The sequence below is a fragment of the Neopsephotus bourkii genome, unplaced genomic scaffold, assembly GCF_033783945.1.
Source record: "Neopsephotus bourkii isolate Nb327-2 ecotype Australia unplaced genomic scaffold, CSIRO-AGI_Nbou_v1 NB_1760, whole genome shotgun sequence".
Taxonomy (NCBI): domain Eukaryota; kingdom Metazoa; phylum Chordata; class Aves; order Psittaciformes; family Psittacidae; genus Neopsephotus; species Neopsephotus bourkii.
In genome coordinates this window covers 6,857,952-6,881,390 of record NW_026902234.1, presented here as the reverse complement: position 1 = coordinate 6,881,390, position 23,439 = coordinate 6,857,952, and the positions used below count along the sequence as shown (strand labels likewise).

General features: G+C 44.0%; 1 protein-coding gene across 4 annotated transcripts in view; it reads right to left on the bottom strand.

Moving 5' to 3' along the window:
* Positions 1 to 23,439, bottom strand: part of LIMS1 (LIM zinc finger domain containing 1) — a 75,702-nt gene that overhangs the window by 41,336 nt on the left and 10,927 nt on the right. The window contains exon 1 of one of the 4 annotated variants that reach the window (XM_061377802.1): positions 15,085 to 15,108. The exons of 1 other annotated variant lie outside the window; for it this stretch is intronic. Coding sequence is in view for 1 of the 3 variants with exons in the window: in XM_061377800.1 (XP_061233784.1) it covers positions 3,796 to 3,848 (53 nt within the window). In the remaining 2 variants the exon portion in view is untranslated. Of the gene's footprint in view, positions 1 to 3,795; positions 3,874 to 10,967; positions 10,993 to 15,084; positions 15,109 to 23,439 lie in introns of those variants that run through there. 2 more of the 4 variants (XM_061377803.1, XM_061377800.1) reach the window with 2 other exon arrangements.

Genomic DNA, 23,439 nt, shown 5'->3' with positions numbered 1-23,439 from the left:
GAAAAAAATGAGGGGAGAGAAATCAAGCCACAGATCTAAGGACACACACTTTGAAAATAAAATTCCAAACCTTCACAGCAGCCTAAACTGTCGATCCAAGGAGTTAAATAATTCACTAATTGCACATTTCCTCCCTTGTCTCATGTGACTCCAACATCTGTTTTAATGTTCTTGTCCTGCTCTACTTAGTGATCAATGAATTCCGAAGCATGCGCCTTTAATCTGCAGATTAGGCTAAGTACTGAAGCACTTGAACTATCCATGTGGACACGCAAAGCAGTGCTTGGGATTTATGTTTGTGCTCCAGCTGACCAAGCACGTTTGCTGCAATTCAACAGGAGCTGCTGGGGGGGTTTAAACCTATTCTATGGTTGCATGTCCCTGCCATGCAATGTAAAAAAAAACCCTACATAATGGAGTGCTCAGCACCCTTCAGAGCTGTAATGCACTCAACCAGCCAAGGCCTTTAACGTTTGAGGGAGCAGAGGGAAGACAGGGGGGCTGCTGTGGTGAGCACAGGGGTCCCTTCTCACCCTGGTGGTACCAAAGGCATCTCTACCTGCACTGCAGGTGGCCCACAAAGGTTTGGTATGGCAAGGCAGAGGTCCCTGCTCTCATTCCAACTAATTCTATTCCAGTAATAATAATAAAATATAAAAGCAAGAACAGGAAAAGCTTCTGTCTACTCGAATGCAGACCAAGGTCTTTTGGCTGCCTCCTCCAAGCTCTCTGCACATGCTGCCCCATGAATTCCTAAAATTCAGTTAAAAAAGCCCCGCAAAAGGCACATTTTTATCCAGCAAGTGGAATCCTGCTTCGGCTAACCTTTACAATACCCCCCTCTACTGGGACAATGTTGCCTTATTTCTCAGTGTCGGTATTTCTCCCTACAGCCAGAGGGAGGTACGGATTAACCCACATATGGTTAATAATTCAGGCTAAACTGAGAGCAGAGAGGAATGACAGTCCAGCAGCTGAAGATGCAGGTTAGCGTTATAGCTACAAACTTATGCTGTTAATCAGCAGATGATCAATGCATGAGTAGGTTGCAAACAACAAACCACATGACACAGCATGAATCAGTTTTGTCCTGCCATTTGTACGTAAGCTTCTTTAAAAAAAGAGTGGTAAACTAGCTGGCAAGTAGCTGAAGTTTTAAGATGGGTACAATTACTCATACAGACCCTGAAATTCATTTGATAAACACCTTTCAAAAAGAGAAAGGAGGTGGGAGGACAGAACCCGCACCAAAAAGATGGAGAAAGGCTGGTTTTAAAGACAGTAAGTTCAGAGTTTAGATTAATCTTCATACCCTAGAACATGTGGAAAAACACAAGCAATTGCAAATCTTCATTTCTGGATATGGGACCTTCCCTTCAGAGTAATTTACTGCCTGGGAATTAAAATCTTCTTCCCAAGAGGCTTTCAAACCCAGCCAGAAATACACTTTTACATTTAAGCACCTTGTTTATAATGCATGAAGATACTAAGTCTGAAAAAGAAGACTCAAAAGTCTTATGTTTAAACAGGTTGACTTCTACTTGCACCCTACTACTGAAGATATATCCAGAAAGTTTACCATAACGGGATAAAATGCCTTTGGAAATGGGGGTAAAAAGCACCGGTGTCAGCTGGCTTTCTGGGTGATTGAATGTTCCCCAATAGGTGCTAAAAAAGACTGAGGAAGCCCCCAGAAAAAATAAAGGCAGAAGCAGAACCTGAAAATGGCTGCCAAATGAAAGAAACTGCCTGGAGATGTGCTGCCTCAGATAACCTGGGGAACTGCCTACCCTCATAGCCAGATTTGTGCCCCCAAAGCATCAAGCCCTTCCAGGGACGCAGAAATGCCGACTAAGCTGTGCCAGATGGGCAACTGCTGTGACCTGGTTTTGCTGGAGCGCTAGTGGGAGATCTCAAAACTGTCCCCAGACTGACTGTGCCCTTTCACTGAAGGAATGGTGTATCAGTAAGTCTTCAGTTTTTTCCAAAACAGAACTCATCAGAGTCATAAATGCAAACAAAACCACAGCAGCCTATAAACTGCTCTGTCAACTCTGTTGACTGCCCAGCAGTTTTCTCCTGTCCCCTTTGTTTTCCATCTCACAAATATAATTTTCAGATGACTACACTATGTTGCAAGTAGAGAAAGAAAAGCCTCTCATCCAGATTTTGTGTTCTTTACACTTAATGAAATTAAACTGGCAAGGAGAGAAGATGGCATGCGCCCCTTGAGAAGGATGAGAGAGGTTTCAGTGCCTGACGACGTGCATATGCTTGAAGGTACCACCATCTCATGGCATACAACCAAATATGACTGCCAAAGCAATAACTGACGCTACTTTACAGCTCCAAGTGATGAGGTTTTAGAAGGACAACCCAGCCCTGAGATCCTGAGATGGTACCAGAGACTTTGGATGCTGCTGGCTGTAAGAGTAACAATGAGCTGAATGGTGAAGGGTGGTCAGTTTAGCAGCCCAGAAGCAATGATCATGGTTGTATGTCTTAGAACATACCACACAGCCACCTCAAACAGACCCTACTACCCCAAAAAAGAAGGCAGGGGAAACACATTACAAAGGAAAAGGGAGGAGGCACTAGGGGCACAGATAAAGCACTTGAGATAGTACAGGAAAACAGATATATTGAGAAGTATATTCCTGTGTCCCATACTCCGACCAGCATCTCCAAGAAAGGTAGAAAGCAATAGTTCCCTAGAGATAATCATCTTTAAAAGGTCAGAGACTAGCAGTTTGATGGCTTTTAGTATAAGCAGAAGTGTATTTCAAAAGCAAAATATGCAAAGTAGCTCATGTTTCTAGAAAAATAAAGCTGAAGACATAAAGACACTCAAGAAACAGGCAAGATGCAATTTTCAGTCACTTAAATAAAAGATCTTAAATTTTAAGTATATAAATTTTGGTTTCAGAGTTATTAAAACTTGTAATCCACATTCATGGGGAAAAATACATACTGAGAAGGAAGTCCACAGTGCAAAAGAAGTTAATCTAATTCATTCTGGAAACTCTGAATAATGTATAATGGAAACATCACTCCCCTTGCCTTCATCTTGAGAAGATTACTTTTAGATTCAGCACAAAAATATAAAAAAATATGATCTCATATGGATTTTTTATAATATTTTAAAGTACATGAAAACATTCAAGAATTAGCACAAAAGCCTTAAACCAAAACAACTCAGGTGTCCTACCGTAAAATATCTGCTTCGCTGGAAAAGTGCCTGACTTCTGAAGATAAAGATTCCCTTAAATGGTGCCAGAAGTGATGTAATTCCTGAAACAGGTGAGACAAAATTATTGCTTCCACTGGAATTACACTTCCAACTTCAATTACTCCAGGTCCTCTTCCTCAGTCACTGCCAGCACTTCTCAAAAAACGTCTGTCAGCAGCAGGGTATCTTCAAACTGACCACAAAACCTCTGTTCTGGGTGGGGACAAAACAGTGTCCCTAAAAACACTGCAGATGAGCGATGGATAAAAATCTACTGGGAATACTAGGACACCTCTACACATTTCAAGAATGATGAAGGACTTTGCTCCAAGTTCTGTTACTGGTGCCACTTGCTTTCAGTACTAATAAAACCCAGCATTATCCATTCTCTTCCTAACTCCATTTATCACCGTTTCCATGCATGGCTCCTGCTCCTGAGAATTTCCCTGTGAAAAACTAAAAGACTGTACAACTCCTTGCCCAGCTGTCGGTTCCGAAAGCAGCACAACGTGCCCTCAGGAAGATGCAACAGCCGATCCTCAGCCCCAGCGACTGTGGACACTTACTGGCAGGATGCAGCCTTGCTGGCAGCTGGTTCGCAATGAGCAGCCTTTCCCATATACAGCTTTACACTGAGTACTCACTGTCTGCATCTTTTCCCTGCAGTTATTACTGGTAGTTGTGATAAATTATTTAAAAAAAAAGAAGTGACTTGGCAAACCACTTCCTCCTTTCACCCTGTAAAAAACTGACACTGTCAAGAAGAGGACAAACCCATCGAAGTTCACGGTCTGGTTCCACAAACTGTGCCATGCCAAGTCTCCATCTCAAAAACACCAAGGAGAGAAGGAAGCAAAGCCTCCACCCTACAAGAAAGGGCATAGCTTTACTTACAGCACTGGTATTTTTTTAAATGACAAAGTAGAAAACCTGGAGCGGGAATAGCCAACAGCTGTAAGTCCACTTCTCTGGATCACTGAGGTGTTTTGATATTACAAATTTCCTGATATTCCAGGTACTGAAAATTATTGTGACAACTTCAGTCCCTCTGGATATATACCTTAACTTGTTTTATTTTATGGGGACAAAAAGAAAAGCAACAGGCAACAACTCTGTGTGCACAACCCGAGACAACAAAATGAGTGTGACTGGGTGCCAGGTCCTTGCCTGGGAAGAGCTACCACTGGAGTCACTGGTGAGCTGTGAATAGCCACACAGGGCTACCTTATCCCACCACAAGAATCTCTGTCAATATCAAGGGGAGAGGAAGACCCTCTCTCCCCTCCTTCCCACCTGCTGAGAAAGGAGGTTTTCTGATTTTCTTCTTTTCTGAGATGAAGGCAGCCATTTTCACTCTCTATATCCTGGAAGACCACTGCCATCTTTGACATCCTCAGCACAGGGCAAGGAGTAACTGTGAACATAAAGTTACTGCCACCTCCTAGAGCAGGTCAGGGTGATCTACCTGCATGACCAAACAAGAGTTGAGCTGTGTCTCTCCTGTGTGGACAGGGGCTCAAACTCAATTTTCCTAAAACAATCTGGATCCCTTGCACACCTCAAAGGCCCCAGACAATCCTTTGCAGGTTAAAGCAGCACTATCTTTAAGACTGATATTGCTCCCCTTCCACTTGCCACACAGAGCTGTGTCAAATGGAGCCTAAAACCTTGCTTACCACCAGTGATGGGGATAGAGAAATGAAGCCACAACCTGACCTCTGAAGGGGACATGCAGAACATGCCTCCAGGTAGAACTTGTCCCAGCTCTGCTCATACCACAGCTCCAGGCCACCTCCAAGTGCAAATCTATCCACTGGCATTTTCCACGGCATGCTCTTAATAACATGCCTTTTGGCCTGCTACTGGTTACAGAGAAAAGATCATAAAGGTACAGTTTTCACATCCCCTGCAATCCATTCAAAGGCAGCTTTCTCCCCTGTAAGTATTGGCTCAGACTGAGCAAGCCAAACAATTTTTAAAGATTAATATTTTTAAGCACAAATATCTAACCCTCATAACACTATTCTGCCACTCACTGAGATTAACGGTTACAAAGTATGCTTGTAGAGTTTAGAAAGGAATTTGGGAAAATAGGTATTTTTTCTTCTTGGTCACTCGGAAGGGTATGTATTAATTTGTCTGTTTATGGACAGACATAACTTAAAAGCAAATACATCGTGTGAAAACATGACTACTTGCCCCCTGTGCTCTCAAGCTGTGAAACTGAGTAGGGCCAGCCCCAGATTTACAGCAGCATTTTGATGAATAAGCTAGCATGCTGCTTTTATCTGTGTTATTTTTGCTGACTTTTCATAGTGACCCTAAAGGCAATTCAGGAAGCTTCTCTATTCAGATATTTAACACTGTATTTTAGTGCACTGTAGTGTATCTGCAACATTCAGTGCATTGTGGTGAAGTCCGATGCACAATTCCTTGTCTTCTTACAAGATTTTTGGTAGACAATGCACATGCACCTGTTAATCTTTCTTACCTGCTTTCACTTGTATGCACCAAACGCTATGCTGTACCAACAGAGCCTCATTTTGCTCTCCCTTCTCCACCATGTCTCTACAGCCTGCTTCTTGCTCCATCTATTTCTGTCTTCAGGCCACTTAATGTTATCGCTAACCCTTTTCTGTGGACAAATTAACAATGTAAGTTATCTTTCCAAGCTGCTGTTTCCCATACCACTGCATAGAGCTTCCTCATTTGAACCACTTATCTCTTCCTGCAAAGGCCCTTCAAGTACAAAAGTAGCAGCAAAGTTGCATTAAACTTATCAGTGGGCAGTTACTAACCTAGGAGAAAGAATGCACTCCAGCTTTGTCCCAAAATAATGTGGCAAATGTCAAGGCAAGAGCAGTTTGTTCTTGAGCATGGAGAAAACCACAATAACCCATTTGCTGTACAGAGTAAGAGTCCTCTCTTGCTACTGCAATTCATGTTATTTCATATACTGCTCACATGCCAGAGGTTCCACCCTTATAGGAAAGCAAGGACAGTTTGTTGATTCATGATAACTGTAAAAGCTGCAAGGCTTCCCAGAGAACATGAATAGGCATCTGTTAAAAGGGAACTAGGAAAACAAGCATTAACTCCTTAATTAACACTTTTTAAAGCACATTTGAGTTGTTTATTAACCAGTTTAGCCTGGCTAAAATACAAGGATTTTTTCAGCTTTGTGACAGTTGGCCCTAGTGTACCAGCAATCTGTTTTCCAGAGGAGCTGTGCTAAAACAAAACTTGTGAACCAAATTATGGCTGGGGAGAGCAGGACGGGGTGAGCCCCACAGACACCATGCTCAGGAGCACTGCCACATCAATGCAGTCTGTGGTCACCCAGACTAGGCATTAGGGAAAATGCAGCTCAGGGCCACATGAACAGCTTGAGACAGACAGTCCAGTCAAGCCCATCACCTTGGTCCTGGTACCTGGGCTTCCAACACCAGCAAAAGATGGGAGGGATCAAGCAGCTGTGGCTCTGAGGGATGATAATGCCGAGGTAGAGAAGGGCCTAGACATGAAATTAGACCAGTGCGGTCAAGCAAAGGTTGACTATGGGAGGGCACTATCACTTCACACCCACATTTCCCATTAGTATTGTAATTTGCATCCCTAGCAGGGCACCATGAACCAAAACAGCAGCACACAGGTGGAGACACATCCCTAGGGCTGTTCAATACTCAGCAGGTCCTGGCCAGGTCTGCGTCCTTCTCTCTGCTTCAGGCAGCTTGGATAACCCTCTGCAAGGAGATCTGTGAGGTGCCTGCATTGCAGGAGCTGGAGAAGCCAGCCAGTCACACCCTGCAGCTGCCTGTCTGGCCACCCTGTGAGATCACCCTTCCCAGGGCAAAATAAGCAGAAGGAAATGTGTGCTAGTGCCTCAGCGGTTCCACTTTGCCGAGATGACTGAGTTGACCTAGGACCTCACCACCACAGAAAAGACAAGGTCTAGTGCCTTTTCTCTCCTTCCACTGCTCTTCCTTCCCCCACCACCACACTCCTTACTCCCTCACCTCCACCGCAGTCACAAGGACCAGCGCCCTCCTTTAGACCACAACTTCCTCTCACAAGAGCCCTTTCCCAGCTGACACAGCCTGCCAAACCAGCAGGAGACTGGGGTCTGGGGTGTGGGACAGTGAATGCAGCTGGTGCATAGCTAAGGACCAGCACAAGGGAGCAAGACACAAGAAGCATCCCTGTGTTTCAGCAGAATGAGGTGTCCCTTCAGCATGGGCATCCTGTGCTGGGATGACCAGCACAGGACTGGCAAACACATCCCTTCCCACCAGGTTTGCAGCAGGAGGTATACCTACAGGCTGGGCAAGAGGGGAGTGGGGTGGGACTCAGGGACAGGGGATGGGGATCTCTCCCAGTGAATCAGAATCAGTAAAGCACTTGTAATTAGAAGATGGCTCTGCTATATTCGATAAGCCATCTGCACGTGAATAGCGTGCAAATAAACGTTCATTAATTATTAACCCCCCTGACTCACGCCGTGGTGCAGGCGGACGGGCCACGGACCTGAACCGGCACGTCTCACCCCCCTCACACACAGCTCCCCCAACAGCCGCGCTCAAAGCCGGCCCTGCACCCACCTGCAGCAGGAGGAGCCGCGGCCCGCGGACACCGCGCTCCCGCCGGCAGGCGGAGCCCCAGAGCCGCCATTCCCTGGCCGCCGCCGCCTCTCCACAGCGCTCCTCCGGAGCGTGCTGCTCCCGGAGCCAAGATCACCCACCGGGTTGTAAAGGTGCAGCCAGGTCAAAAGAAGAAAAGGGGATAAAACCAAAATCAAATCAGAAAGCCCCTGGGTCTGCCTTACAGTTCATCCTCTCCCTGTCATCGGACGGTCAAAGCAGCTAACCCCAAACTGACTCAAAGCTGGACCTCTGAGCCAGGCTGACTTAGCTTCAGGCAACAAGACAAAATTGCAGCCATTCAAACAAGGAAGGAGATTTTTAGGATGAGGGTGGTGAGCCACTGAACAGTTTGCCCAGAGGACCTGTGGCTGCCCCATCCCTGGCAGTGTTCAAGGCCAGGCTGGACAGGGCTTTGAGCAATCTGACCTAATGGCAGGTATCCCTGCCCATGGCAGGGGGCTGGAACTAGATGACTTTAAAGCTTTTAAAGCTCCTTTCTGTGAAACGGCACTGATAAAAATAAACCCCCTGCTCTCACCTGACGACAGGCATTTCCCTCCTCTTGAATTCACGGATATTTAAACACAACTTATGAAAAAAAGTGCTATTGCTACTTTTATTGAGAGAGGCCTTGAGCAATGCTCTGGGACAAACTCTGCTGCTCAGCTGAGGGCCCCTTGCCTAGAAACACTAGCTCCACTGCTAGACCTGCTCTTCTCACCAAGTGTCCCCTCCTGGGCCCAGAGGGCACCCATCTGCAGGGTGAGTGGGGCAGGAGCAGACTGCTGGGTTTGGAGTACCAGGCACAAGCAGACAGGACATCTACTGCACTGTGAGACTGGAGTCACAGCAGCTGATCGGAGGAAGTAATTGATGTTGGGAGCTGTCAAAAGCTTCCTCTTCTCTAACACACTTAACAGAAAGGCTTGAACTTTCTGCCAGCATGCTGCTGGAAGAATTGAAAGCAGCATTTCTCTTGTTAGCAGTTAAACAATGGAATTTGCTCCAAAACCAATAAACACTACTTGCCGGTTACTTTTTGAATCTCAAGGACTTCAATGTTTATCTGAGTCTGCCCATGGCCCTGGCTTCTGTTATAATTCCATCTGCAGAGTCCAAAGCCGCACTGACCAGGTCCGAGCCCCAGAAAAATGATGGCCAGAAAGGGAAGACACAATCTCTGCTATTCTTCCCAGCCTCCTCCTCTGCAATTCCCATGACGGGGAGCGGGGGGGAAGACAAACAGGAGGGCTACATATTGCTCAGCGTGGCTGGATGGCTCTTTGCAGTCTGCATCCTGACATGTGGGGAGATGCGCATACCCTCTTGCAGGCAGAGAGCACAGACATAGATGGGTGCTTCTCGTCCCAGACCAACAATCATCCAGGATATGTCTGGGCATGGGTCCCATTTTGGGACCTCACTTCACCTATGTAATCTGATGTACCCATCTGCTTTTGGCAACAGAGCACAGGGAAGGAGGAAATGATATTTTGGAGAAAAGAGTGATCCCAGTTCCTGGGTAGGGGTATTGTATTCCTCCTGTTTCACTTACAGAGACTACAGACGCATTAACTCACAACCAAAATAGGTTTGCCATCCATGGACACAAACCCTGCTCCTGATTTCAGTAGAGCAGCACACACTAGCTAGTGGCTGCTGCACTCTTTCCAATCTTCTTCAAGTACTTTGTTGCTCTAATAAAGCCTCTCTGTTATCCTCTGGCAGGACAACAGCTCTCAGGCTTTTTCAGTAATGAATACACAGTCCCTTAAGAAAAAATCTAGGTCGATCCTTCTTTATATTTAACACACAATGTTTCCAAAATAAGATCTGTTTTTCTGTGCAAGCACATCATAAGACATGTTGTCTTTTCAATACGTCCTCCAAATGGCCCTGCCTATGGCCATTTGAGTTCTCCTTTATGAATACAGCTGTTAGCACTTTGTGAAATTTCAAATCCTTCATCATGCACCCTCTCTCCAGCATGCCAAGACCATTTTGAATTCACCTCCTGTGCTCCCCAAGACTCCTTCAACTCAAGGACACAAACTTCATGAGCTAACTTTCAGCTCCAGCATCCAGGTCACCAGTCAAGTTACTGAATGCAAGTGGGAAAGGAGAACTCCTGCAAGGTGCTGTCAGGAAGGTACTGCTGGGGAAGGTCCTGTTTGGTGACTGTATCAAAACAGGAATTCCTGAATAGATGCTTCTTTCCAAGCAGCTGCACACCTCCCTTCTGGCAAGTTGACCTAGACTTACTTCCAGACTGCTTGGGCTTCTCTTGAACAAGGCCAAGAGCAGTGAAACGTACCACAGAGCCCAAACTAACATGTCTTGCAAGCAGATGAGGAAGGAACAGGAGATGGCAGCAGCAATTCTGCCAACCATCTAAGACAGCAACCAGTAGCAAGAACAGATAGATGGGTGGATACAGGGAGGCAGAAGAGATGCTGCAAGGCTTGTGCTCCAACAAAGTTAATCACCCTGGCTCTAATTCTAGAGACCTCTTTCTCTTGTTTGCTTATGAAATTTTGTGTAAGATAGAATCAGCAGATACACCTCATTTATTCCCTCCCTTCTGTTTAAGAGGCATACTTATCTGTCAGAGTTGGAAAATTGGCTGCTTTGAAAAGATCTGTTCTTAGAAATCCACATGGCTTTTTTAATGCTGCATTACTCAGTAACTGCTTATACACTGACTGTTAGTTGCATTCATGCCTTACTAGGAATTGAAATTAGGCTGACTGAGCTTTAATTCTCCAGCAGCCTATTTTTGCCACCATTTTCAAACACAAATACTGCGCTCACTCCTCAGCATGTCTTCAGGGGCCTCTTACATGAGCTGTGAAAAAGCATCCCTAGTGAGCATTACAGCGATCAGAACTATTCAGTACTTCCACTAGCACCATCCCATTAAGCCAAAACGTTATAGAAATTTTATCACACTATGTTTGACATTAATGTTAAGAAAAGCATTCTTCCTCACCCTTACTGCTGCGAATTATTACCTTTAAGGCTTAAACAGGAATACTGACAGCCAGGGGAAAAATAAACAACATGCAAACTGGAGTGCTACAAAAGCAGAAATTACTTACACGTATCAGTCTGGTTCTGGCTCCATTCACTGCCAGGGTTTCATTAATGGTCTCCCCGTCCTTGGGGTTACATGAAAGGGGAAATGAGATAACGCCCAACCCGTCATGCTTACAGCACGCCAGCCCTTTGAACAGCAGTCATGCTCTGACTAACACCATTGGTAGCTGCTTTCCTCCCAAACTCACTGGCAGTGGACCAGGGATCTCCCTCCCAGGCAGGCTGCCACGGACCCAGGGCCAGCTGGACACCACTGGATGCTCTGCTTCACTCCTGTCTCAACTCCCTCCCTTTTTCTCCCCATGTCTCACCCATCAGGAGTCAGGGAAAGAAATTATTCCTTTCCCCCTCTCCTCCCAGTGACACCAAATAACTTTTGCTTGTCAATGTCTCACAAGGGCACTGCACAGGCTTGTCCACTCCCCAGTCTTTGAAAAGGCAGCAGCAGTGGTTCTTCAGCTTGTGAAGAAAGTCCAAGCACCCAGAGCATCAGGGGGCATTTACTTTGTCTTTGAATCTCAGAGCCACCTCAGGGTTCTCTGGCTGAAGGATCGTAATGCTTGTCTGGACTTGGCAACACAGCCAGGGCTGGACCACAGGACAGAAGAGAGAGCCGGGGCATCAGCACCTGCCCCAACCTGAGTGAATAAGCAGAAAAACCCATTCGCTGCAAGGACTGGATTTCTTTCAAGAGTGATTTGCTTGATGCCGAGATTAAGAAACTGCACAGGATTGCATTACCTGTGGCAACCTTCCACACACCTATGAGCTTCTGGGTTACTGAGCTACTGCTGCATTTAAAAAAGTAATCAAAATGTCTCACATTTAACAACACTACTAGAGGAATAAATTTAGGCAGCAGCAGAGGGAAAAACAAGTTATTACATATCAGACCACTGAAACAGCTTAATTGTTTGGAGGGGAATATACAGTGAGTCAACCTTTAAAATTTCAAGTGTTCTCAACACAATCCCTCACAAGACTGCAAAGTGCTTAAAAGACTCGGAAAGAGACTGCAGGCTCTCTGATTCAGACAGCCTACCTATGAATAAGTGTTTGATTATTGGACTTCATTCAAATTATTAGCTTGTCCCCAGTTTGAATAAATCTGTGTTTCAAGATGAAAATGCCTTGAAGTTTTTTTATTCAATAACGGAGCTCCATATTTGCATACCGCACAAGAAACAGAAATTAGTACCACGTGTGTAGCACTGACAACATCTGCGTTAATCATTTGCCCTCCCACTTCATCCACCATGCTGCTTCCCTCTCCCTTCTCCCACCCTATTTTGGGAGACAAGAGTCCAAATACTTATATAAAGAATTCATCTTCTCCAAGCAGAGGGACTTTCTAACCAACAGGAAATACATGCAACATTGCTTTCTGAAGACCATAGTAGCCTGAAGTACTACTACTGAAGCAAGAGTTCTTCCTAGTCCACATCTGCCCTGTGTGTCACTACAGTAAGCCTCAAGACCTCCTCCACTCTTTCAGGTCAATAGCACTGAGGTCATGCATCTGCAGAAATCATCCCAGTATCCAATCCAGCTTCCCTTCCAGCCTCCCCAGGCAGATTGCTGGTCCCTGCCCACCCTCCCCTCTTTCCTCAGCACGCTCTTCTTCTCACCCACTTGTTTATCCAGGAACTTACTTTCCATATCAGCACTTTTACAGTAGCACGAGCAGCATTACATGCAGCAACAGAGAGGCAGAACTGTGTGCAACATGTTTAAGCCAGTAAGGAGCAAAAGAATACCATTCAAAAGATCATAGAATGGTTTGGGTTGGAAAGGACCATAAGATCTTCTAGTTCCAATCCCCTGCCATGGGCATGGACACCTTCCACTAGACCAGGTTGTAGTAATTAAGGGGAAACAAAAACAGTTTCATTATCAATCAAGTTCAATCACCCTACTGCTTAGTACTGGATAATAAATTATAATGACTTAATTTAGCATCAACACTTTTTTTTGTTGTTTGCAATTCCACTTGCAGAATATTAAACACACTGTAACCCCAGAATTGTACTCCTCTTGCAGTTTTACCTGATTTTGCTTATTTTAGATAGGAAGAAGGAAGTGGTCAAGGCACCCATTCCCTAGATGACTAATCTCTTTACTGCTCAGTTCTCCACTGGCTACACCCCTACAGTGTACAGATCTGACTCTAGAATTTGAGCATCTCATGGTCCTTAAACTATTTGCCCTCAAGCACTCCTGTAAGACAGGGAGGTGGTGTGAGACAGGGGCAGCACCATTTATGAAAGGTCCATGAGTGAGAGAAGGTGCAGCACAGGGGACCAAATCCTGCTCTGGGCTTGCATCCTCACCTCAAGCCATCTGAAGCCTGGATGTATGCTCTAAGCAGAAATGCTGTTTAAATAAAAAGGGAAAAAAACCCAGGTAGTTTTAACTCAAGCAACAGGGAAGGACTTCAAGCCTGTAAAGCTCATGAGTCTCACCTCAGCTGGATTTACAACCCATCTCCCATCTGGGAGATGGGGGCTCTGTCATTTAATAGTCAGCCCTGAAAGCACCCACTGCAACACAACTAGACAAAGTATGTCCACCTGTCTGTCCACCCTGCTCCTTTTCCGTACTCCTTTGCCTAAGTTTCTACACCAGGCAGTGTAAACAGGAGCAAATGGCTTTCCCCGTGCTGCCTGGGCCACATTAGCACAAACCCACGTTCATGACTCCAAACAGGGTTTAGCCAGAGCTCATACACCTGCCATCAGAAGCAAGACCCTGCTCCCACTCCTGTGCCCTGCCAGAGGCTGTCCTCCAAAGGGCCTTAGCAGGCTCCTGCCTGCTTTTATTTTTGGAGAGGGCAGGGAAGAACTGCTCCAAGACAACAGTTCCTCCTGCAGCAGGACAGGAGGAATACACAGCAGGATGGACTAGTAGGGATGCCACCCAAGTCACCCCACCTCTGCATTTGCTGCACCTCACCAGCCTGCCATGCAAATTTTGGCACCATGCTTGCTCCCCCTGCCTCAGTCACCCTGTTGCCTGGCTGTGCCCCTTCCCTTTTCTTCCTTTAACTGGCCTCAGTGAATTGAGCATCAGATACCAGGCATTTCACTTCAGGAGAAGAAAACAGCTCTGTTGCCTGCACTGGGAAACCAACCAACTCCTACACAACTCAAAAGGAAGGGATCACGTGGATGCATTTCAATTAATTACATTGGAGAGGCAGGCTGCAAGCATGCTTCTCTTTCAGCCAGACCCTTTCATTTACATCTTCTGCTGGAAAAGGCCTGGTATTCAGCCAGACTACCTGGGGGATTCATTTCATTACACAGTGTCTAAAAGATGGGAGGACGCTGTACTTGCAGAAGGCTGAATTCAGCAGAGCCATAATCACGTGGCAAATAGGGTTAGAAAGAAAACTGATTTTCCATCTGCTTGAGCTTTGGTCTCCAAACTATTTTAATTGCATACATCCATTAGTTAAAAAAAAAAATACCTTTGAGTGTACCACCCCAATATATGTACATTTACTCATTTATAAATTATGTGCAGGTACTACTAAAGTCTTAGTATTATTATCTTCCTGTACCCCAGTGTATCATCCAGTGCACACACTCCGCTTTGGAGACCCGTGCCAGATAACATGGTGACACTGGCAACCTGGTACCAGAAGCAGGATGCACATCAACAACCAGCAGACAACTGCTGAGATCCAAGCACTCAGTCTGATGCTAGCTCAAGAGATTTACAGGGAAGCGGTGAAGCAGACAGAACATGAAGACCAGGCTGAAGTAGCACGAGGTTGTTCTCTTTGCATTCCCACCATTCCCTTTTCTATTTCACCTAGTCTTCTCCAAATTCTCACCCAAGGTAAGTTGTCCCCAGACAGCCTGCTCTCCTTGGCAGGGATCAAGATAAGGATCACATCAAGTTCTACCCTTCTGCAATTATACCTGCTCAGGAAGCCACCAGAAGCAGAAATGCTGCTTGTGGGCTCTGTAAAAATGAAGGGCACATCTGTTCACGTATGAAGCCTGCCGTGGTTGAAGAGCTGTTTCAATTTGACTTGGTTAAACTGGGATAACAACCGTTGTTTGGATTTAAACATAATTTTTTAGGTTTAACTTCAAGGATGATCCCATGCACAACTCAACACTGAGGGATATGGATACATCGAGTGTATTGGCTCATCATACAGGCTCTTATGCCAGTACCACCACTAAATACTCCAGGGCAACTTTCAGGTAGCATGCATCTCAGGAAGAAAAAACAACAGGAAACATAACCAAAGGAAAACAGCACAAGGCTTCTTTGCAGCAAGAGGGTGTGGTATTTGTCAGAAATTTTTTCCTTTAAAAGTAATTTTTAAACCCTCTGTGCACACACACCCTTCATGAAAGAATGTGAAGAAGCAGCATTCACAGGGCTCCTAAAAGCAATCCAAACAGAGGTCACACATGAAGTGTGTTATGCATATAAATAATCATATTCAGATAAAGAATTACTATCACAGCATACCCTTAGCAAGCAGTTAAAAACTGAGGTCTAAAGTCAACCATAATTTCAGTGTTTTTTTGGCACATCATTCATTTGTGCTTCCTCTGACAACAGCCATTCCCATTTCTCTTTCCATTTACTTCGACCTGCCATAGAACCAACAAGTCATGAAGTTCAACAGCACAACAAATACTCAGCGTATAAATAAGCATAAACATTAACGTCATGTGTGAGGCAAGGTACAGGTCACTTACCTGTGTGGAAAATAGGTCAAATGTAGAAAAGTAAGGGCAATAACAGAACTCTTAAGAGAATTATATACTTATTTTTTCCCCCTTAATTCATACCCTTACGGTAAGTTACACATTTGTAACATATAAGAATAGATGAGAAAAACATAAGCCCTAGGAGGAAATGTGCTTTAACCTGGGACTTCCATAAACATTCAAGACTTAAGAACTCATCTGAAAATACTGCTGCCATACAGCTAAAAGAAACCCTGATGTGATTCATTCATTCAGAACCATCACCACCCTAATTTGAACACAGGATTTAGCAGAAGAAACAGAAATCCCCAGAAGTTGTGCCTAACAAAAAGTAAACACTAATTTTGTGCACTGGATATTCCAATAATAGAAAGAAGTTACTTCCAAAAATTTACTTTCTTGCTTTCTAAGTAACACAGAGCTGCAAGGATGCCAAGTTATTTTGAACACAGCCTATAACAGAATTCATTCAGGACAGCAAGAAAGTGCCAGCCCAAAGCATCTTTATTTCAATACCGTCTTTAGATCATGGCAATGCCAGTAGCATACAATTATCCATCTCAAGGTATTAAAAGAGTATAACATTAATTTATAAAAAGTTATTTTGCTGGTCTAGCAGGAACCTTTTTCAGTAGCTCTGATCTGCTACTGAAAAACGAGGCATCAGTCCAAAGTAAAGAGTAAGCCTAGAGGGGGGGGAAAAAAAAATCAAGATCTTTGAAAAATACTTTAAAAATTTTCCACTAGTTTTTTTGACAGAAAAAAAAAAAAAGAGAAAGCACACATGGAAAAACAATTTGGGTTCCCTCAACTTCAGGGGAAAAAAATGCAAAGGAAGTATTTATTCAAAAAGAAAAGCAACCCGAGACAAAACCACACTCGGCAGCCGGGAGCTCAGCCATGGGAGTCCACCTCCCTGCAGCATCTCCCACGCACCCTGCTCCCTCCTCACCCCACGTACCACCGCGTCACTGCAGGGGTTGGATACAGCTCTGCCATGCTGCAACCTGTGAATAGGGGCACCGGAAGAAAAGCAGAGGTATTCTGTCACCTTTCATTTCCCTCATGATTGTGAACATAAACCCCATGAAGAGACAGCTGGCCAGACTGCAGCTGAGAAACCCACTGCTTAATGCTGGTGTCTGCGACAACTAAGGACTTAAGAAACACGAAAGAAACCTGGTCTAGTGGAAAGTGTCCCTGCCCGTGACAGGGTTGGAACTAGATCATCTTTAAGGTCCCTTCCAACCCAAACCGTTCAACGATTCTAACATTTTTTATTCATTTATGTGAGAGCTTCAAATACAGTGGGCAGTTACACAAAAGCCACCATCCTAAAGATTTTAAATGAAGAAAAAAAAAAACAACAAAAAGGACACATGAAAAGAAGAATTCAGTAAAAGACGTGGTCTTGGGCATGTACTCGAATTCACTTCAAATCTTATCTTTCAGACTGGGTCCCTGGCTGCTCTTGTGAGCCATTTCAAGTTACTTAAAACTTCTTGCAGTCACTGCAAATGAAGCAGCTCAAATGGGATTTGCAGGATCTCTACCAGGAGCCTTCACCACCACCCCCGGACCATCTTCCAGCAGGACCACCCTGGGAAGAGACAACCTGGGAAGAAGGGGACAAAGGCAGCAATGAGCAGGGACAGCTCAGGTAGAAAGAACTGGTGCAGTAAGAGAGGACTTCAGATGACTGAGGGTGGGACAGAGGGGAAGGTAATTGCCAGCCACAGCCTGTAACAGGAAACAATGAAGTTTCATCCTGGAAAACCCAACATCCCACCAAGTCCCAATATGTTCCAGATTTATTAGTGGTTAGCAGTAAATGCTTAAAAAAAAAGCACAGGAATTCCAGTAAATGGATTCAAGACAGTAATAAAGCCACAGAGGATGATATACACCCATATTATATGAAATATATTACGTGAAACAAAAGTGAGACCATAGGGACCACCTTCAAAAACATGGCTGGGGAAATTTATCTGAAGTTCTGCTGAAATGAATGACAGAGGCTTCAGATGCTCAGCAGTTCCCAAAATGGGACTCATAACCCAGTGCCTCGTCTTCCTGGAATCATTACAGAAAAGCAGCTTTTAAATTATCCGGATTTAAATTATCGTAAATTATCCTGTAACTAAAACTTGGAATTAACTCTGATTTCCACACAGAACACACTCCCAGTGACACGAGCTTACTTTAAATTCTGGTCTTTCCATGTCCTGACTTTCAGCTTATAGATGCCAAAAGATATTAAAAATAAAAATGTAATCAGCCCTCAGCTTTAACTATCATTGCCAGGAACCATAGAACAGCAATTAGATACTGGAAGTTACAGGCAAAAGGGAAGAAAGACAAAGAAGATAAAATTTTCCTTGTGGTCAGGTCAGCCACAGGATTTCCTGCTGAATTCCTTTAAGCTATGGAGACCTTTTTAACACTTTATTTGTACTTGGATAAAGTACAGTAGAAATACCATTTTTTTTTTAATACAATTGTAAGGAATGTATATAGCCCAACCATGCCAAACAGCACTCACCTACGCCAAGGGAAGGATGAGTGTTACTGCAGGGACTGTGCTATGCTACCATCACCCTCTGAACAGGAGCCAGAGGAGAATACCATATTTTTTGAGTTCAGAGCAACATCCTCTGCTCCAGTGGGTGGAAGAAGTTGCTTTACCCTCAGGCCAATCATTAATGTATGCTTAGATTGCTCAAAGGCAACTTCCCAAATGCAGAATAATCAGCCCAATCAACCTATAACTGAGGGTATAAAAACAAAGCAGCTGTAAAACAGACACCTCTAAGGAACAAGAGAGACTGTTTTCCTGCCATAAGGCAGGATATGGATGCCAGTTCAAGAGCATCTCATTTGCTGATGTTCTTATGAGCAAGACATTTGGCAAAGCAAATGTCTGTTTGCTGCTTCTGTCTGCTTTTAAGCTCTCTTTTCCCAAACAAACAAGAAGAAAATTTGTACACCATTCCTGACCCTGCTCTCTGACCTTTAGCAGGATGTAATCACCTTGAAAAGGCAGTTCAGTGACACTGTTTATGCATAGGCCTTTTCACAGCTTCTCAGGCACAGTGCTAAGTACCAACCCACTATAAACTCTCCTACCCAGATCAAATAAGCTTTAAATTAAAACTAGTGGCAGGTGACCTGTCTTGGTATAAAACCTACTAAGAAGTTACCTTCAGTACTCCCACAGCTGGCATAAACTGTGCTGCATGCTTTGCACAATTAAACAGAGAGATCATTCGGAACTGTGACTGACCACATCTGTCCCACCAAGCGGCATCGTACATGGGGTTAGCCCAGCCGTAAGCCGCACTTAACTTACACATAATGTGTGTCCCTGAACATCACCAGCTATTTTTTCTTTCAGAAACTGGGATAGGAATCAGAACCACTTATATATGAAATCTGCCAGTACTGTTTACTGGACTAAAACATATCTAAAAATGCTAGCCTGTACCGTTATGACAGCATGCCAAATGTCAAGGCCACGCACAACATGCTCTAGAAATTCAAATGTCTGGATTCCTACCTGGATGACCCATCAGAGAACATCACCATTATAACCCTCCCTCAGGAAAAGATTTAGAGGACATAACATGTAACACATATGAAGCTAGACATTCTTTCCAATTACTGGGCAAAACCCAAGGGTCCAAACATCTGTTTAATACTACATTTGGTTGCCACTATTGCTGCCAGTGGTAGCAGGTTTTCTGTTCTAACATTGCCCTGCAACTATCCCCTTCGGAAGGTGGCTTCTCCACGTGTATTTATAAAGGAGATGATAACAGGCAGCTCTGAGCAGTCTGACCTGGTGCTCCGCAGTTAGCAGAAAACACCAGCATAAACTAATTAGGAACATAAAGACAATGCAATACACACATACAGAGATTATGGTTTCAGTGACTTAATGGCTAAATCATTAGAGTTGTCTAGAATTCAGTCTGATTCACGGGGAAATGGGGGATATGCCAAATGAACAGAAATCCCGTTTTTTACCATTAAATCCCAATGTGCTGTTCCTAATGTCACTGAAGAATTCTGGCATAACGCCAAGACATACAAGAAACATTGACCAAGACATACAAATACACCAGGCACCTTAGAAAACACAGCAATTTTGACATTATAAGTGTTATTTTCCTTCCTCTTCACCACCTTTGGTTTCGGAATGCCTGGCCACAGGCACTACAGGGCCTTGCTGCTTCTGGGATGCACCGTAAGTGATTAACCTCCCACAACCATGTTGATACATAAATGCCATCTCCCCTGATGCTGTTTTATTCATGTGTATCATTCACTAACCACTGCTACAGGGCCCAGCACCTCTCCCCTGCTTTCCCTTTCTTGAAGGGGAGTTCTGGCCTTGTCAAAACATAACTATTGCAAAGCACCGCCAGTTCTCAAACCAGACCCAGGACATCACCACAACGTCACCTCTGCCAGAGTCAGTTTGACTCACTGGCAGGTCACCAGGAGCCCCACAGCTCACAGTTCCATGGGTTCCAATTCACCCCACTCCCTTCCACCTGCAGTAGTAACTCCACTGTCAACCCAAACCTCAGCTCCCTTTCACAAACAAAACACACTTGCCGTAAAATTCACTCCCCAGAGCTCGCCTCAGGTACCATGAAAGCTCCCATGAACAGGCACCTCCTTCTTGCTTACTGATCTGTAACCATTTCAGTTGCACCAAAGTTGAAAGAACAATGTGCAGGTCATCAGCCAAGTGGAAGCTGTGCTATAAATGCAAATTAAATTCTACCAGTTAGCAGCGCACTGGGTTAATAGACAACATCTCAACACCCCACTGTGTACCACTGAAACTGAACTGACATTCGGGTGCCAGACTCTGAGCAAGCAGACCTGCACTGACTCACTTTTTGTAGCCTGCGGATCCAGACTTTCGTTTTCTTTCTCACATTGCCATTTGCATAAGGGTTTGCTAAACTATGCAAACCCAATTACGGCAATGAAAGGGAGTTGCCACCCCTTGAAAAACTGTAAGTAAAACTATAGGGTCATATACTACAATGATCACTTTTTCATTAAATTCAGGCCTTCTGTATGGAAAAAAAAAACCAAACTGAAACAGCCTTAGTTACTACTTATAAGCAAGATATGAACTATACAAAATATACTTTGCTAGGTGCAAAATCCAATCTGGGACAACTTCAACTAAAGGTGTTTATCTGTGGGCACAGGGATCTAACACTGGGCAGGCATACAGTATCCATTTATCCAGCAAGCACCTGCTCTTCTTTAAATATGAAAAACAATAGATAGGAGAATATCCTCCCAAGATATAACTGTTCTGAGCCAGAACTTACTGTAACATCCAGACAAAACTAACTCAAAACAACATCCCCATACCTCATACATAGAAGCAAGGCTTCAAAGCTGACAGAATTGTTTTCCAAGTATTAGTGGATATTTTGTCTTATGTAGCCACTGAGGCTCCACTTACAGGCCCTTGAGTCTAAACAAAACCCCATTAAAGAGAACAGAATTTCAATTGGCTTCAAGAGAACTGGGAAAGCCTTGCTGTCTTAATCTAATCTCTTAATCACAGTAACCTCTAGCATTTGCACGTTACCAGAAACATTATAAAATCAAATGATCAAGTGATCAAATATACAGCTTGGGGTATTTCTGTGTTCATAACAGTGTGCAGAAGACAAATTACTCTTCCCTTCAGCTGGTGCAGAATTCCCTATTTACATGCATGCAGTCTTGAGGAATTGTCACAAGCTCCACTAAACTATTTTTATTGAAGTTAATGATACACCCCTGCAGATCTGAAAGGAACTTGATTCTGAGTAAGGGAAAATCACCTGTATTTCTGACAGGTAATAATTTCAAACTTTACTATAGAAGCTGGCAAAAGGATAAATCAGGACAGCCATTTTTTAATCAAAACTTCCTTTTTTTTTTTTTTTGTCTTTTTGGGGAGTTTATTTTCCCCATCTCAGACTCAGTTCCTGTCTAAGCTAAAAAACTCTCATCTGACTGAGCAGCTATTAACGTGACAACAGCAACAGCAAGTGGGATGTCATAGTAAAACCTTAGGGCTCATTCACAGATGGCTTTTGTACCAGGATGAATTGATATCCATTCCCAACAAGCTTCCATGTGAGGAAAGACAAAAATTACATCTTTATAGAGTTTAAAGTGTTGCAGGGGGAAACAAGAGGGGGTGTTCTTAAAACCTGTTCCTTCAGTTATTTTTGCATCACTGTCAAGCAGCAAAAAAGGAAGTTATCCCCGTGCTTTAAAATACCTCTGCAAAGCTGCTCTATTTGAAAAAATGCTAAATGCAGCTGATTGTCCATCTTGATTTCCTTCTTGACATGAAAATGCAGAAAACCCCTTTCTGAGTCACAGTCATAGAACCACAGAATCATAGAATAGTTAGGGTTTGAAAGGACCTTAAGACCCAATTTTGAGAGGTGGACACATTTCTTCCTCTGTAAAAGACACTTCTGTATTCTCAGAAAATTCTCCTATATGCCTGGGAAAAAAAAAAAAAATAAAGTGGGGCCATTTAATCTTCATCCTTCCTTGGTGGCTGGCCTCACCTCCCAAAAGATACATCCAAAGGGGTGATGCAGACAGCGACTGCAAAGATAGCTCAAGAGAAGCAAGCAGCAGCACACTGGCCAGCTAGCTAGAAATGACCGCAGTCTGCCTCTTCATAACTAATGAATAAGCAAACAATTCCTGACTTCAGCTGCAGTTTTCTCCCTCTGTATGTAAGTTATGAGTGCAATCAGTTCATAGCGTGACCTCGTGCCTGAGTGCTGAAGAGGAAGAGAAAGCCACTGCCATGGTTTGGATTGATGAAACATTGAAGATGTTCTCTGCAACACCACACACCTACTAGCATAGAAATAGCATATTTAAAGAAGCAAAGAAACAGGATACACCTGAGCTGTTGGAAAACCAAACATCCTAGCATGCCATAAAGAAATAAAAAATTATAAGGTACATAAGGAAAAAAATTCTTCTGGTGTTGGTAAGAGACAGGAGAAGTGGCATATCACCACTTGGCAAAGGTTGCCAGGAGGGTTCCCACATCCATGCCACTAGGCAAGCTGCAGACCAATGCCCTGTATTTGGATATCCCCAGATGCTGCCACTGTTCCTCAGCTTCACCTTGCCACAGTGCTTTTGAGGCCATACCGTCATCTACTGAAGTTTTAAAACGTTAGTCATTCTTACGGGTGCATTTCTTGCTTTGGAAGAAAAACTTCAGTAGTGGCATCCTGTGTTTCTTTATACACCTGGCCATGCAATTGTGAATAGTATTTTGGAGACAACATCCTATTGCAACACTTGTTTGTACACAATGAAGAGTTGTGGAATAATTTATGTTAGAATCACTTTAAACAAATAAACAAAAAAAATCTACATTTTCTCCTGCCACTCTTCTTACCTATTTGGTTGGTTTCAATACTTCATGTGCTGAAATATACCTCACATGTATCTCATTAAAAGGCTTATAAAGGGAATACAGAGGAACAGATACAGTTTAGTCCCCACGTGAGCCACAGACAGTGAGGGTGAACCCAGGCCCTGTTTCTGGAGATGTTTATCATGCCAGCTCCGTGCACTTGAGCTCTTGGCTCCAAGGAGATGACAATTCAAACTCATGACGTGACCCGAGTGAACTCAGGAATTTAACTCAAGTGCTCTGCATAAGCAGGACTAT